This window comes from Pogona vitticeps, chromosome 3 (assembly GCF_051106095.1).
Source record: "Pogona vitticeps strain Pit_001003342236 chromosome 3, PviZW2.1, whole genome shotgun sequence".
Lineage (NCBI taxonomy): Eukaryota > Metazoa > Chordata > Lepidosauria > Squamata > Agamidae > Pogona > Pogona vitticeps.
Window position 1 is genome coordinate 177531357 of NC_135785.1, and position 15223 is coordinate 177546579.

General features: G+C 41.3%; 1 protein-coding gene and 1 long non-coding RNA gene across 2 annotated transcripts in view; one reads left to right on the top strand and one right to left on the bottom strand.

The window, feature by feature from the left end:
* CD99 (CD99 molecule (Xg blood group)) overlaps window positions 1–13508 on the top strand; it is a 35545-nt gene extending 22037 nt beyond the window's left edge. The window contains exons 5-9 of the mRNA XM_020786972.3: window positions 1113–1184; window positions 2255–2311; window positions 3515–3625; window positions 4059–4112; window positions 10667–13508. Of these exons, the coding sequence (XP_020642631.3) occupies window positions 1113–1184; window positions 2255–2311; window positions 3515–3625; window positions 4059–4112; window positions 10667–10695 (323 nt within the window). The 3' untranslated portion in view covers window positions 10696–13508. The remainder of the gene's footprint in view (window positions 1–1112; window positions 1185–2254; window positions 2312–3514; window positions 3626–4058; window positions 4113–10666) is intronic.
* On the bottom strand, window positions 11654–14818 carry LOC144588152 (uncharacterized). The gene is made up of 2 exons (XR_013543521.1): window positions 14028–14818; window positions 11654–13806 (listed from the first exon to the last, which is right to left on the bottom strand). It is a non-coding gene; the product is annotated as an uncharacterized LOC144588152 (long non-coding RNA).
* Between the last annotated feature and the right edge of the window lie 405 nt (window positions 14819–15223).

Here is a 15223-nt window from a genome sequence, read left to right on the forward strand (position 1 = left end):
AAGGACAGCACAATCCTATTAGCATGCAAACAATGAGCTCATAGTATTGTGGGTGTCATCGTGGGGGCCCACAATGATGATGCCAGAGTAGATGCAGGGACACAGTTTGCAATTTTGTGGCAGTATCTTGTCTTTATCCTTCTATCTGAGTTGCACAGATTGTGATTAATAGTAGTTTAAGATTTTGGGCCAACACTCAAATCTACAATAATACTTTCCCAGGTTCTGGGTGACTGATCAGTACTTGCTATCTATAAGCAAGTACTGATCAGCCACTCAGAACCTGGGAGAGGGAAGTATTATTATAGATTTGAGTGCTGTTATTTGGGAATTGAGGTGATTGTCAGTGCTGGTCTGTCGTTTTCTGTTTGGAGGCTGCCTTGTAGTAGGTTGTTTCTGGGTACTCATCTTGCCCTATAAATTGTAATCTCACATTGAAAATTTGCACTTATTCTTTAAGGTGACACAACACTGTTGTTTTTATTTTAATGAAAGATATTTCTAGATGGTTAGCAATCACATCTGGAATTACTGCTGCTGTTTTGCTAGGTGTCTCATTAAGACCAGTACTGTATCTTTAGAAACAGAAATAATCCATTGATTTTTCATTCCAGAGTACATTGTTCTATATAAACCTGATGCCTCCACACCTCCACTGGTTCATTCCATTTGCCATCTCTATTTAGAAACCAAATTTATTTATTTGCAGACCTTACGGTCACAAAATCTGGCCGCATGTTTGCCTGTTTTACTATACTTGGGTCTTTTCCTGACAGTAATTACTCAACTATTCCTTAAATGTGTATCTGTGTCTATGTCCGTCCGTCCTCCCCTCTCTCTGTACATGACAATAAAAGCTGCTAAACGGGAAACTGACAGACTTATGGGAGTGTGCAGGAAAGTTGTGGAGATGCCTCTCTGTATCAGTGCCATAATTCCTTTGCTGATATTGTAGATAAACTGCCAAGTACAGTGTCGATATAAAAAAATAATACAAATATTGTTTCATAATAAAAATATAATAATGTGATGGCATTCTTATAATGCCAGGCCTTTTAGCTTGTCTTCTGCTTTCTGTATTATGAAGCTTGTTCTTATCTGTCTATCACTAGGTGATGAACCCAAAAAACCAGCACCACCACCAGCACCTCAGCCACAACCTGGCAGTCATGATGACAGTGGTGGTAAGATCTTGTCCCAGTAACAGGATTTCATATCTGCCTCCACAGAGAAAGAGAGAACTATGCCAATGGAGCCGACACGACTAATTTTACAGAGATTCATGAATTTCTTTGATCATGTCCAAATAGACTTCTGTAGCAGAACACATGTAAAAACCTAGCCTAAAAGTCTTAACCCGAAGGTTGCACAACTCCCCTTAGCCTTATTGTCCCACAGGCTATACCAATCAGTGCAACCAATTCCTGTTCACGAATATAAGATTTCGGTTACCAAGCTGTAGGTTTCGGAAACTCCGCCCATTGGCTGTGCCTTCTAGGCTGCGCCTCTTAGTTGTCCAGAAGCATTTGAAGTGCCAGAGTTTTATGAGGGCACGATCAGATGGTGGGACTGCTGCACAGCCGGTTGCACCAGAAAGGGTCATTTTGAGGGGGTTGATATCACTTAAAGTGACCCTTCTGTGTGCTGGGGAATGGTTCCAGCCCAGCCTCAAGAAGTAGTAGCCCTGCAGCTCAACCACAAAAGTCCAGCTTGGGCACAGAACAGGATGGATATGAAATACAATTCCCCATATGTTGTGTGATCACTGGGAAATAGATTGCACTGGACTGCTCCACAAACAGTCCAGACATTTACCCCTGGTCATCATACCCTTAGTTTTAAAAGGGAGGTATATAGCTTTTGAGGAAGGACCAACGTGGACGCACAACTATAGCACAAGTGACTGTTTTAACACATAGAAAATGCATTATTGTTACATTTAAAATGTTTATTATAAAGCAGTAACACTTTCCTCTCCTGTAATGGGAAAAGCAGTGAATTTAACAATACCATGCTAATTCTGGCATGTTATTTCCAAACTCTGTTCTTTCATGCATCCTTGAATGTTAGTGTAGTAAGCCTTGTATGTTATCCAAAACAGGTAACAGTGGAACTTCCTGGTAAAAATGCCAAGCACCGTAAGCAGTGTTAAAGAAGCTTAAGATTTATCAAGAGTTCCAACACCTCACAGACTACTACAGGAAATTATGCAAGTCATTTTGAACCTTGTCTTGACAGTTTTCTATTTTCACAGGATTTAGTGACAAAGATTTATATGAGGGTCAGCTGCCTACACCCAAACCCGAACCAGGTAAGTTTCTGACAGATATGCCATTTAAATGTTTTGACAGAAGTTTGTTTCTTTTTACCTTGTTATTCCAATGATAAAATTAGTGGGGAGAAAAGCAAGGTGTGCCTGGAAAGTCTTCTGCTGTTTTAGACTGATTTGATTGAACTTATCTGTTTGACTGACATTTGACCAGATAGGCAGTATAAACATGAAATAAATAAATAAATAAATAAATAAATAAATAAATAAATAAATAAATAAATAAATAAATAAATAAATAAATAAATAAATAAATAAATAAATAAATAAATAAATAAATAAAATTTGACAAAGAGTGCTAAAAATGTATGCCATTTTAATTGTGTATGTTGTGTTGCATAAAAATACCATTTTAATGAATATTTTTCCAGTAGCTAAAAATCAGTGAACTAAAAATGATGATTTATGCTTTTTTGTTGGTTTCTATTTTTTTAACTGACATTCAGTCACAGACTTTATTTGGAAATCATCTGGATATTTGAAGTATATGGTTCAAGACTTCACACGTAGTAGTTAGTTAACCATAACAGTTGCATTTTAAAGGGACTATTTTTCAGTTTCTCAAAACTCATTGAAATAGTTGCTTTTTAGTTAGCTTTTTTTTCTAATATATTTGAAAGCCAAATGCTTGGAAAATGAAATGTACTGTCCTCCCAGCCACTACAGTGATTTCAGATATGGCTTCAAGGCATGTCATTTGGATCTTCAGATATTTTACTACTATTTCTGGATAAGCGCTTTTCAAGAAGCTCAAGGAAAGAAGTGTCTCTAATTTTGACCACAAATAGATTTTATCTCCAGTTATTTCACAGATAAAAATGCTTCTGGTTCCACATTCCCAGAATCCTCCCTGTTTTATAGACATTCTTACAATTCTACATAACTGAACAGCAACGCTTAGAAGAATGTTGTTTTGACTAGTACATACATTCAAAACATTTGTGAGTAGTAGATCATATAATACTTATTTCAGATATTGCAGGTGGTCTAGGCTCCAGTTATAGGCATACTTACTTGCAAATAGCCCCGGTTGAACACTGATGTGCCTTCTGAGTAAGCTTTGCATTTGTGTGTGTTAATCAGCTGTTTACAAAATAATCCACGGAGCATGTTTTGTGTATGACTATTGAGAAAGAAAAATAGATTTAATGGGTTTTCTAACAAGGGAAAAAACTGTTTCCACAGCTTCCCAAGGAATGCTTGCTGGCATTATAAGCTCAGTAGTTGTGGCAATAGCTGGGGCAGTGTCAAGCTTTATAGCTTACCAGAAGAAAAAGCTTTGCTTCAAAGCAGGAGGTACGTTTTTAATGTTGCTTTCTTTTGTTGTCATTGTTTTGTTTCAGACGGTGACCACAATATTTTCCTATACATTCTCTAAGCAGTGACGTCAGGGAATTTGAGATGGGTGGGAAAAGGGCTCCATCAAATAGCGGCCTTATTACTTAGATGGTGTAGGGAACCTTTAACCTTCCAGATGTCACTGGATTACAGCTTCCATTACTCTCCCTCAGTATGGCCAATGGTAAGGTATTGTTGGACTCATCGTCTAAATCAGCTGCAGGACCGAAGATTCTCCATCCTTGACCAAGGCACTGCACTAATACTGTCTTTCCCAGTGTAACTTTTGGCCTGTACTTGAAATGAGTCCTGCAGCATTAGATAAAAGATGTGATACAAATCTTCTTTGAAACGTGAAGGCTGGGTGCCTAAACTGTGTTTATCTCTGCAGATCAAGAAAATGTTAACATGGAAAGCCAACAAGGAGCACATGCAGAACCTCCTGGTAAGGAATTTATTTTTGAGAAGCCTATGTTTTTATCCTTTCTCACAGATGTATCTACTTTCTTCCAAGGTGCTCAGTGTGGTTTACATCTGGGTATCTCTATGAAGTTATTCACCCAGTCAGGTTATAGGGCTGAACTCCCTAAGCTTCATCAATAGAAGTGCATCACTTGCCTTCAAACAACCATTAGGCACTTTTAGCCTTCACTGAAAACAGTATATTTCTTACTTTTTCAGGGCCTGCTATACAATAATATAAGATTATTGCAGTAACAGGATATATTCCAGATTTAGCCTTACCTAAACACTTTGAAATTAGTGGAACTTAATTTATTCATGAGTCGATGTGAGTGAACATAATTCTAAAATATTCCAAGTTACATCTGGATCTAATCCATTGTTTTAAAAATGCTTCATATTTTTAAGAAAATGATGTACAGTGGTGCCCCGCATAACGAGCGATTCGTTTAACGACGAATCGCGTGTTTTTTTGTAATTGCTAATGTGATTGCATTGCGATGTTTAGATAGGCCAAAAATCGCTTTGCGATGATCAGTAAGCGTTTCGCTTACCGATTTTTGCATTGTGATGTTTTAAAAACAGCTGATTGGCGGTTCCAAAATGGCCGCCGGGTAAATAAAATGGCTGCCCGCAGTGTTTTCACGCCCTTTCCTTGCTTATCGGGCAGCGAAAATGGTGGCCACATGGAGGATTTTCGCAGAACGGTGAGTTTTTTGCCCATAAGAACGCATTAAACGTGTTTTAATGTGTTCCTATGGGCTTTTTTGCCCCGCATAGCGACGAATCCGTATAGCGATGATTTTTTCGGAACGGATTATCGTTGGTATGCGGGGCACCACTGTATTTAATATCAAAGTTCACACCATCTCAGTAGACCATTGAACCAACTTATCATGTTCAATTTCTTGTGTTTCTGCTTGCTTATGTGAGATTATTGCCATCAGTGAAATGTTTCTACAGAGTCAGTAGAAACATAGGAAGCTGCTTGTGGCAAATTCAGTCAGTGGTCCATCTACTTCATACTGGCAAATAGCAGTTCTTCTAAGGCAAATGTCTGTACCAGCCCTACCCAGAGAGGCTGGAATGAATCTGGGAGGGTGGGAATGAATCTGAATGAACCTTTACCCTGCAGAAAGCAGTACAAAAGTTAAGATTTTTCCCAACAGGAAAGGGAAAGCAAATCTAAGAACTCTTTATTAGAGATGAGGATATTCGTATTTGTATACGAATATCCCTGCACAGGTGGCGTTAACGAGGGTCCAGCCCCATGGGGCCAGATGGTCCACTTAACAATCTGCCGCTGACGCAGATGGTGCGATTCTACCATTGGCTCTGCAGCATGTGATCTGCTCGCCACTCTTCGACCTTGCAGTGAGGTTTGTCCTCCCGCCTCCTGCCAGGAGTGATGAGTGGATTGTGCGCTGCGGAACTGTTGGTAGAATCATGTCAGACCACCCTTGTTAGCGCCACCTGTGTGGGGATAGTTGTATACGAATACCCCTATCTCTAATCTTTATCCTAGAGATGGAATTCAGGTTTCCTTCAACCATGCCTCAGGTTCATGCCAGTAAAATCATTAAACTGATAGCAATTTTTGGAAATGACAAACTCCTCTCTCCGTTCACACAAATCCTAGCAGATTTCCCATGATGAAAGGGATCCCACAGAAGCATTGGAACCTTTGGGTGGGTGATGGGGAATCAGAAATCTTGTATTTCCAAGAAGTCACTGGCAAGGATGACATAATCAGGCTTGAGTGGTGTAAGTTCCTGAAAAGGATTTCAGGCATTGTAAGGTAATGGAATGGTTATGGGGTGTGTGTTTAAGTTAAAAATTACAAGCTGAAGCAAGATGCAGCCAGTGCTCTGCTAGTTTTCTCAGAAGTAAGTCTGTGTTGAGTGGAGTTTACTCACTGGTAAGTTTGCAGAACAGGGTTTGAATCCTCACGCAGCCATGGAAATTAATTGGAGGAGTGGAACTGGTAAAATCACTCCTTAAAATATCTTACTTACCTTGAAAACTCTGTTAGGGTCACTATAAGTCATTTACGAGTTGACAGCGCATAACATGAAGAAAGTGGGTTTTGCATTACAGGCCTAATGTGGGGAGAGGAATATAACTAGCTATTGGTCACTGTAGTGGAATGTGCTGGAAGCATGACAGCCATCCCCCTTATTATTAGAACATGGATTAGACCAATAAAGCAAAGTTTAGCAGGAATTGCCATCAGGGAAAATCGTTAACAATTTGGATAGAGTGACGGGAAAGCAAAGCAAGCTGGAAGCAGGAAAGATTAGTTTTGCTTGTCAACTCTTGTGCAGAACAAAGAAGCTTCCTATAAAAGCACAAGGCAGCAACTTTGTCTTTTGTTTGTGTTCATTATGGCGAGAGCCTTTTTTTGGAGTTTGCTTCATCTCCATAGTGCAGGGCTTTTGCAGCCACTGAAAGGGCTTGTGGGGCTTAGGATGACTAAGAATTGATGTCTGTGATTGCTGGAAGCTTTCAGCCTTCGATTGAAGTGGTGACAAAATGCTTTCAGTAGTGGCTTGAAAGCAAACCTTTTGTCCTTGAGTGTTTTCGTTATTAAACTGGGTTAGATTGAGCTGAGGTTTTAGAGGTTGCAGTAAGAAGGAACTCCAGAACACTATGGTCTAAGGTACTACAGGGGCTATGTTGTCCTTTAAGGGCTAGATATAGCCATCCTATGAGCTCATACAAGCCTGTGTATTTAAATGTGGCTTTTGGATATGCGACATCATTTTTTCTTGGCTCTTCATGTACAGTGGAACCTTGACTTACGAACATCCCTACCTACGAACATTCCGACTTGCGAACGGAGCTTCGACTTACGAACACAAAAAAGGCAGGGGGAAAGGGTGGGAAATTTAAATTTACTGTGCTAACTGTTGGTGGCGAAGAGGCTGCTTCTTTGTAGCTCTTTCGCCCCAACAGTTAGGGAAAGGGATGTGGTGGGGGTAGCCCAGAGCCAGGAGGCTTGAGTCTTCTGAATGCTCTGGCGGGGGCAGAGGTGACCAGCCCCGGGAGGCTTGAGCTGGCCGGGTTTCTTCAGCTGCTCGCCTCCTGCTCGCTCCTCGCTGCCCTCCGCCATTTGAACTTCCCGCCATCGGCCCACAGAGGGTGGCGCGAAGCAAGTGGAAGGCGAGCTGGGAGGAGAGGGGCTAGAGAAACCCAGACAGGCTCAAGCCTCCCAGCTGCGGTGATCGCAACAGCGACGGAAGCCCGGGAGGCTGAGGAGGCTTCAGACCGGTAAGGTGCTGCTTTAAAAAAAAGTTTTTTGTTTTATTGTTGGATTGAGGGTCAGCGTTTTTGGTGTGTGTTTTTTTTTTTTTTGGCAGTCCCAGCATGGAACTTGCTATGTTTATTTTTATTTTTGGTATTTTTTTGAAATGCTGGAACCGATTAATCCCCTTCCCATGCATTTCAATGGGAAATTGTACTTCAACTTACGAAAATTTAGACTTACGAATGTTGTTCCAATACGGATTACGTTCGTAAATCGAGGTACCACTGTACTTGTGTGCTTGGTAAGCCACCTTGTGTCCTTTTGTGAAGCAAGGCAGGATGAAAGCAAGTGAACAAACAAATAAAGGTGCAATTTAAAATGATCTGCAGAAAATAGAGGGGGAAAGGTTTGTGTTTTTCATAGAAAAGTAAAGTGGGAAGGGGCCTACAAGGCCATCAAATCTAAACTCTTATATTTGATTATTAAATATAATCAAAGTATATTTGCCAGCTGATAAAGTTTTTCTTGAAAGCCTCTATTGTTGGCGCACTGACCACCTCTTGAGGTATTTGGTTCCACTGTTGTACTGCTCTAACAGTTAAGAGGTTTTTCCTGATACTCAACTGAAATCTGGTTTCCTTTAACTTGAGTCCATTGTTGTGTGTACTCCTCTCTGGGATGACTGAGAACGGATCTTGCCTCTCCTCTGTATGACAGCCTTTCAAATATTTGAAAAGTGCTATCATATCACCCCCTCAGTCTTTTCTCAAATGTAACATTTGAGAATGTAACATGCCCAGTTCTTTCAGCCTTTCCTCATAAGGCTTGGTTTCCAGCCCCCTGATCATCCTTGTTGCCCTCCTCTGAACTTGTTCCAATTTGTTAGCGACCTTCTTGAAGTGTGGTGTCCAGAACTGGACACAATACTCAAGGCGAGGCCTAACCAGTGCTGAATAGAGGGGGACTGGCACCTGACAGGATTTGGAAACTACAGTGGTGCCTCACACAGCGAGGTTAATCCGTCCCGGATTAACCCTCACTGTGTGAAACATCGCTGAGTGGTAAGAAAAAACCAATTGGAACGCATTAAACAGTGTTTAATGCGTTCCAATTGGGCCGAATACTCACCGTTCAGCGATGCTTCCCTATGGCCGGCAGCCATTTTCGCGCCCTCCCCTTGCTGAACGAGGGCGCGAAAATGGCTGCGATCAGCTGTCCGGTGGGTCCAAAATGGCCACCAGAAAAGCCGAAATGGCTGCGCGCAGCGTTTTCACGCCCTTGGTAAGCGAGGGGAGGGCGTGAAAACGCTGTGCGCAGCCATTTCGGCTGTTCCGGCGGCATTTTCGCGCCCTCCCCTCGCTTACCAAGGGCGTGAAAACGCTGCGCCCGGCCATTTCGGCTGTTCCGGCGGCCATTTTGAAGCTGCGGAACAGCTGATCGGCGGGTCGCAAAGCGAAGGTCGGTAAGCGAACCTCTTACCGACCTTCGCTCTGTGATTTTCGCCCATTGGGGGCATTGCTCTGCGATCGCTAATGCGATCTCAAAAGCGTCACCGTAGAGCGAATTTATCGCTCTACGGGGCGCTCGTTCTGCAAGGCACCACTGTACTTCTATTAATGCAGCCTAAAATAGCATTAGCCTTTTTTGTAGCCACATCACACTGTTGGCTCATATTTAGCTTGTGATCTATGACAATTCCAGGATCCTTCTCACTCATAGTTTTCTGAGCCAGGTATCCCCCATCTTGCAACTGTGCAATTGGTTTCCTTTTCTGAGGTGCAGTACTTTGCACTTATCCCTATTGAATTTCATTCTGTTGTTTTCAGCACAGTGCTCCATCCTGTCAAGGTCATTTTGAATTTTGTTTCTGTTTTCTGGGCTATTAGCTATTCCACGCAGTTTGGTATCATCTGCAGATTTGACAAGCATTCCCTGCACTCTCTCATTCAAGTCATTAATAAAAATATTGAAGAGCACCAGGCCCAGGACTGAGCCTTGGTGTACCCCACTTGTGACCTCCTCCCAGTTAGAGAAGGACCCATTAATCATCACCCTCTGAGTACGATTCTGTAGCTTCTGTACCTTCTGTAGTTTTTTTCACCTAATACTATAACAAGAAGTTAATACATCGAAGTTGAATACAGGAGATTCAGGATAACTAACAGGAAGTACTTTTTCATATGGATTTATGTGAAGTCAGTGCCACGAAATTTAGTGAAGACTTCCAGGTTGGCTTTAGAAAAGGATAAATGCATGGAGAGTGTCCATGAATGGCTCTATACTGCCTCCAGGAGAAGTGTCAATGTGTTTCTAAGTTTGAATTTCTAAGGAGCACAATAGGCCAGCTTGTAGTTTTCCATAGGCAAAAAGCGCTGGACCAGATAGGCTTTGATCTGATGCTAGTTTGGCTTTTGTTACAGTTTGTGCAAAAACTGTACCTGCAAAAAACTTTGGTCAGTGGAGCTCCATTCGTGACTGAACCACAAAGTTTACTAGCTGAGAGGACCAGTTAACAAGCCCTGTTTCCCAGCCAAACCTAACATGTAGTGTTGCTCTAATAATGAAAGGCAGGATATGTGTGCATATATCACAGTGATGGTCATAAGTCACCAGATCGCTACCCCCCCTCCCGTGCGCAGAAGCCACTGGTAATGGTGTGGCTAAAAATTACTGTAAATAAATAAAATAAATTAATAAGGCGGCTGCAGCTGCAGTGCTGGCACTTCAGCAGGCAGATCTGGAGTGGAGTCTCGAGGCACCACCGTGCCTGGGATTCCCTGTTCCGCTGCCACTTCCGGTTTCTCCACCACCTGCTAGGTTCCCCCCACCCCTGTTTTGGCACACGAGCCCAAAAAGCTTCGCCACTACTGATATATCACTATGAGATCTGTAGAAGAATTGTGGAATAGAAGTGTTATTGAAATTCTGCACTGAGCTGCATCAGCATTCCCAAAGAACAGTTTGACTTAGGTGTCTTTGGGGTTGAGGAGTGAAGGGTTCAAAGTTCTCTAGCTCTACCAGCTAGAGAAGGAAGGTATTTCAGCCTAAAATGAATCCCCCATGAAAACACTCAAACATAATATTGGGCTAATAATGACCCAAATAGAGTAGGCCATTGAATTCATTTGCTGCAAGGTGAGTTGACATTTAAAGAAAATCCCATTGATTCAGTGGATTTACCAGTTGGATTTAAGCCTATGAGTTAGAGCAGCAACCCGTCTTTTTGACCCTATCTCAGGCATCTCATAACTGAAAAGAATGTAACATCATTCTCTTTTTCTCTCTTTCAGTTCAGCGTACGCTTCTGCAGAAATCATAGTGGAATTTAAGATGAAAAGAAGACCAGAAGGTCGATAGAGAACCTGCATATTTCCCTGAAAAAAAAATACGACACATTTTAAGCAGCAAAGGAAATATTCTTTGAAATGACAAAACAGTGTTAAAGTAGTCCTGTTGGAACACCTTCTGAAGTACTTCTGAAAGTACTTGTATCTGTGGTTTACCCTCTAGAAAGTTGCATATTGGCTAACTATTAGCTTTTAAACATGTATTTTTGGAATTTGTTGCTTTTATCCTGAAGTCTTTGTCTTTTGCCTTGTAGCAAGAATCTTAAAATTTGAAATGATCTTAGAACATATGAGCAACAAGCCTTTAAGAAGGCTAAATAATGAAGAGGGCCCTATATACTGCACGAGCGCCAGAGAATCACAATCCATTTTTGCATTCAGGCATATATGTCCTTTGAAATATCTCCTCTTAGAATTAATTATTGTCAGCAAGTGCTTTAAGCTACAGTGTGCTGGCATTTCTGCTCCTTCCCTTCTTCTTTGGCCCCTGCCCACTGCAGGAATTCCTCCTTTCCAGCTTCACTGAAGTTGAATTCCAACCTTAATTCTGAAATCCCCTTTGGAACAGACTAAACCTATTTGTCCCTATTGACTCCAGCTATTGAGAATCAACCCTCTTTCTATCTGTATCACGACTATGGCAAGTGTGTGGGAAAAACAATTTGGAACATGCTTTTGTCTGCAGCTTTTCCAAGATGCAATTTCTAAAGTCTTTTTTGATTCTGAAGAAACTGGCATTGTACCTTTGTCTTCCTATGCAATATAAAAAGAAGTGAGGGTGCTTTGTGCTTCTTAATATTTCTCACTCAGAAGTGATGTCAAAAAAATCCATAAATATAGAATAATGGAATAAGTGGCCAATAAGGCCATCAAGTCCAGCCCATTGCTCAAGACATGTTATGCTTGCAGCCTTTCATCTACCAAAAAAAGTTACCTTGCATTAAAATATAGACGTAGCAGTGGAAATAGAGTTTCTTTTCTCCTCCCCCACCCAACATGTCTGACAGTAAAGTTCAGTGTATGCAGCACTAGTTGTTTCTCAATTCACCCAACTGTTGTCTCCGAGGCCAAATTGTGTTATGTTAGGGTACCAAGATTAATGCAGCCACCACAATTTGCCACTTAGAACTGTGTTGTGGCACATGCCTCTTTATTAATTACAAAGTGCCCTGCCAGCAGTTGTGTTTACAAAAAATTGGCGTACTGTACTTCTTTTGAACAAAAAGGCAACAAACTTCCAATAATGAGATTTATTTGTTCATTTGCAGATGCCTTAAGTAGTACACCATGAAGTGCCATTAAGATAATCAGTAGGAAGTAATTGCTTAGAACAATGTGAGCTGAATATTCTATGTTGTTTCATTTAATGAGGAGAAAGGCCTTGATGATGGGGCCACTGGGAACATGTAAGTGGATTGATTTCATTATAGGAAATTATTCTTAAAGAATCTCTGAAATCAGTTTCAGTTTCAAGGTTAGCACCAGTTTATGATAAAAAAATTAAACCAGTTACAGTATATCATTAAATGTTTGATTTAAAGTATTGCTTTCTGAAAACTGTCATAGTTTCTAGCTAAGTATTTGTGAATGTAATTGAAACAAACCAGGACACAGAATGTGATTTCTACATGATTGGCCTTCTACAGGACAATAGTGAGTGATGATTTCTTACTTAAACTGGATGGACATTTGTCATCCTTTAATTCTCCTTGTTTCAATTATATAGTGGTAAATTTGAAAGCCCAGGTGCTCATCATGGCAGTTCCCATAGCTACTCTTGCTCCCATAAGGAGAGTCCAGAATTGTAGGAACCTGGATTGACCTGTATCAACAAATCAAGAACAGGTCTTTTGCAAAGTTAATGACCCTTAATTGCCTATTCAAGACCAAATCACCCTCAGCAATTTGCATTTGGACAGCATGAGCTTGCAGTGGTATACCTGAGAAAGTCTATTTCTCTCCCTGCTGCAGTGACTGATTTAGCTAAGCATGAAACCTGAGAGGGGCAGAGGATAATGCCATAGGCCCTGCTACACAAATCCATGGCCTCTATGCTGAGCCCTGGCTCCACCATACTACTGCCCCCCTTGCATTATACTAAATGAAAGATCCATTTCACATCACGGTATATAACTTTATACATATGTTCTGTACCAACCATTTGTCTTAATATATTCAAAAAGAATATATGAGGTGACTGCAAATTGCTTCTACCAAGTGGCAATATTTTTATATGACACTCATTTTGTAAACCAAGGGCAATGCTTTATATTTGATTGCTTCTAATTTCTGAAAATCTTTTGTCATTCCTAAACAGCATGGTTTTGGCCCCAAATAAGCTCGTTCTGTGTAACAAAGTCTTCTAGAGACCATGCTCTGAATTTGGGCGCAATAGCCCATTTTACACATTGTTACCTTGGGAAGAAAGTTCCGCAGGGTTTAGTACAGCTTTATTTCCAAGTAAGTGGGTATAGAGTTGGCTGTTCTCCTGTAAGCCTACTTGGGAAGTAAAGTGTCTTAGGATTCTGTGAGACTTGGCTTCCAAATAAATTTGCATCTGATTAGACTGTTAAGCTTCATAATGACAAACATTGTTATAGCTCATCCCAAGAGTATTTCATGTACATTTTGTGATAAAGCAGCATAAGACTGATCAATAGCTGTTTGAGTTTGTTCAAGTTTCACCTAGAATTCTGCTCCTATAGAGTGTGAGAACCGAGAATCTGGAAATAAAGACCTAATAAGTGTGATACTTCTTTTTTTAAATAAACAAACCTTAAAACTATTTCTTGTTTGTCAGTGTGTTTTTAAGGAAACCATTCAACTCTAGCCCAAAGAACTCTTGGTTGCAAGGAAGATGTTCGTGGTTTCATGCACACAGACCCACAAACACAACATCTTGCCCTTTTGCTAGGGGGAATAACAATTACGTTCCTGCTTTGTTCACCTTATTTTATTATATCGCACAAATCTGACATGTAAGTTCACTATGTGGTTCCCAAGTAATTTCCCAACCAGCCTTGCATATTTTCCAAAGAAGTAGCTGTTGTCTGTTGTTAGTCTGTCTCAGCATGTTGGCAAAACTGAAAGAAGAAAATTAAAAAAGAAAGTATTGTGAAATTTGTTTCATTGTGAGCATTTGTGATCAAAATTAATTTCTTCGGACACATTTTTATCTGAAGAAGTAGTTAGTGTATACAAATTTGTTAGTGTATACAAGTTTGGCCCCTTCTCCCCTTCCATTTTTCCTCTTTAATTTTGTTTCTTATCACACAAGTTTTGACAAGACGTCGTTTTTACATACTTTCAGCTGGGTTGCAGCTCAAGCAGCAGCTGCCTTCTGAACTTTAGTTCTTCCGCTGAAGTCAGAGGTGGAGATGAGCCATGAAAGAAGATGAAGCCAAGTTGTCCATCTCTTGGTGAGCACCTGACAGCCATAATGTGAAGTTAACTCAAAGCCTCATTGGGTGCTTGCACTGCTGTGATTAGCGAAGAGGTTAAGGGAACCTGTGGGCTGGCAGGAGTAAGGTGAAGGAACGGAACCAATATCACTGCCCTGGCTCTTGTCTTCAAAGCATTGCTAAAATAGGGGGGAATGTTTGTTGCCAGCAGTGGAAGAGAACTTCCACTATGGATATCATAAAACTGGTGTGTAGGTGTGTGTGCATTCCTACCCTGTGAATGAAATATATGTGCTGCTGTACTATGATCTCTACTAATTATGGAAAGTACGGTAGTCACATCTGCAAAACAACTGCAACCTTTGACACAGGTTGAACTGGAACCTACTCAGACTGAAATGTCTACTTACGTAACTCCCAGCTGTAGACCATAGCAAAACATTCCCACTGTGGTCCTTGGGGCCTTTCTTTTTCTTATACCTTGTGAATTGGTCACTATTAGCCATCCAAGGGGAAAGAGCTCCGTGCAAATGGCACTGATGGCCAGAGGGCCCCAGACAGACCCAGCACTGTTCTTTCTGTACATTTTCCCTTACCCCTCTACCACAAAGGTGTGCTCCTGCAAAGAAGGGCAAAGGAATATGAATTCTGCTGATCATATGTAGGAGTAAAGACCAACGGGTTGGCTCTGAAGTCCCATACTCCTTTAACTCCTTGAAATCCTGCTCACATCATCCTTGGATAGCTGCCCAGTTCTGTGACTTCACCTGTCAGGCACTTTCCAGCACATCAAGGTGAGAATATGAACTCTTAATAGAGATGGGGGTATTTGTATACAAAAATGAATATTCCCGCACAGGCGGTGTTAACAAGGGTCCAGCCTCATGGGGCTGGACGGTCCACACACCAATGTGGACACGGATGGCGCGATTCCAGGAATGGCTCTGCAGCGTGTGATCCACTCACCACTCACCACTCCTGGCAGGAGGCGGGAGGACAATCCTCACTGCAAGGTTGAAGGGTGATGAGTGGATCGCATGCTGTGGTACCATTTGTAGAATTGCACTGTCCACGTCCGCAGTGGATTGGTGAGTGGAGC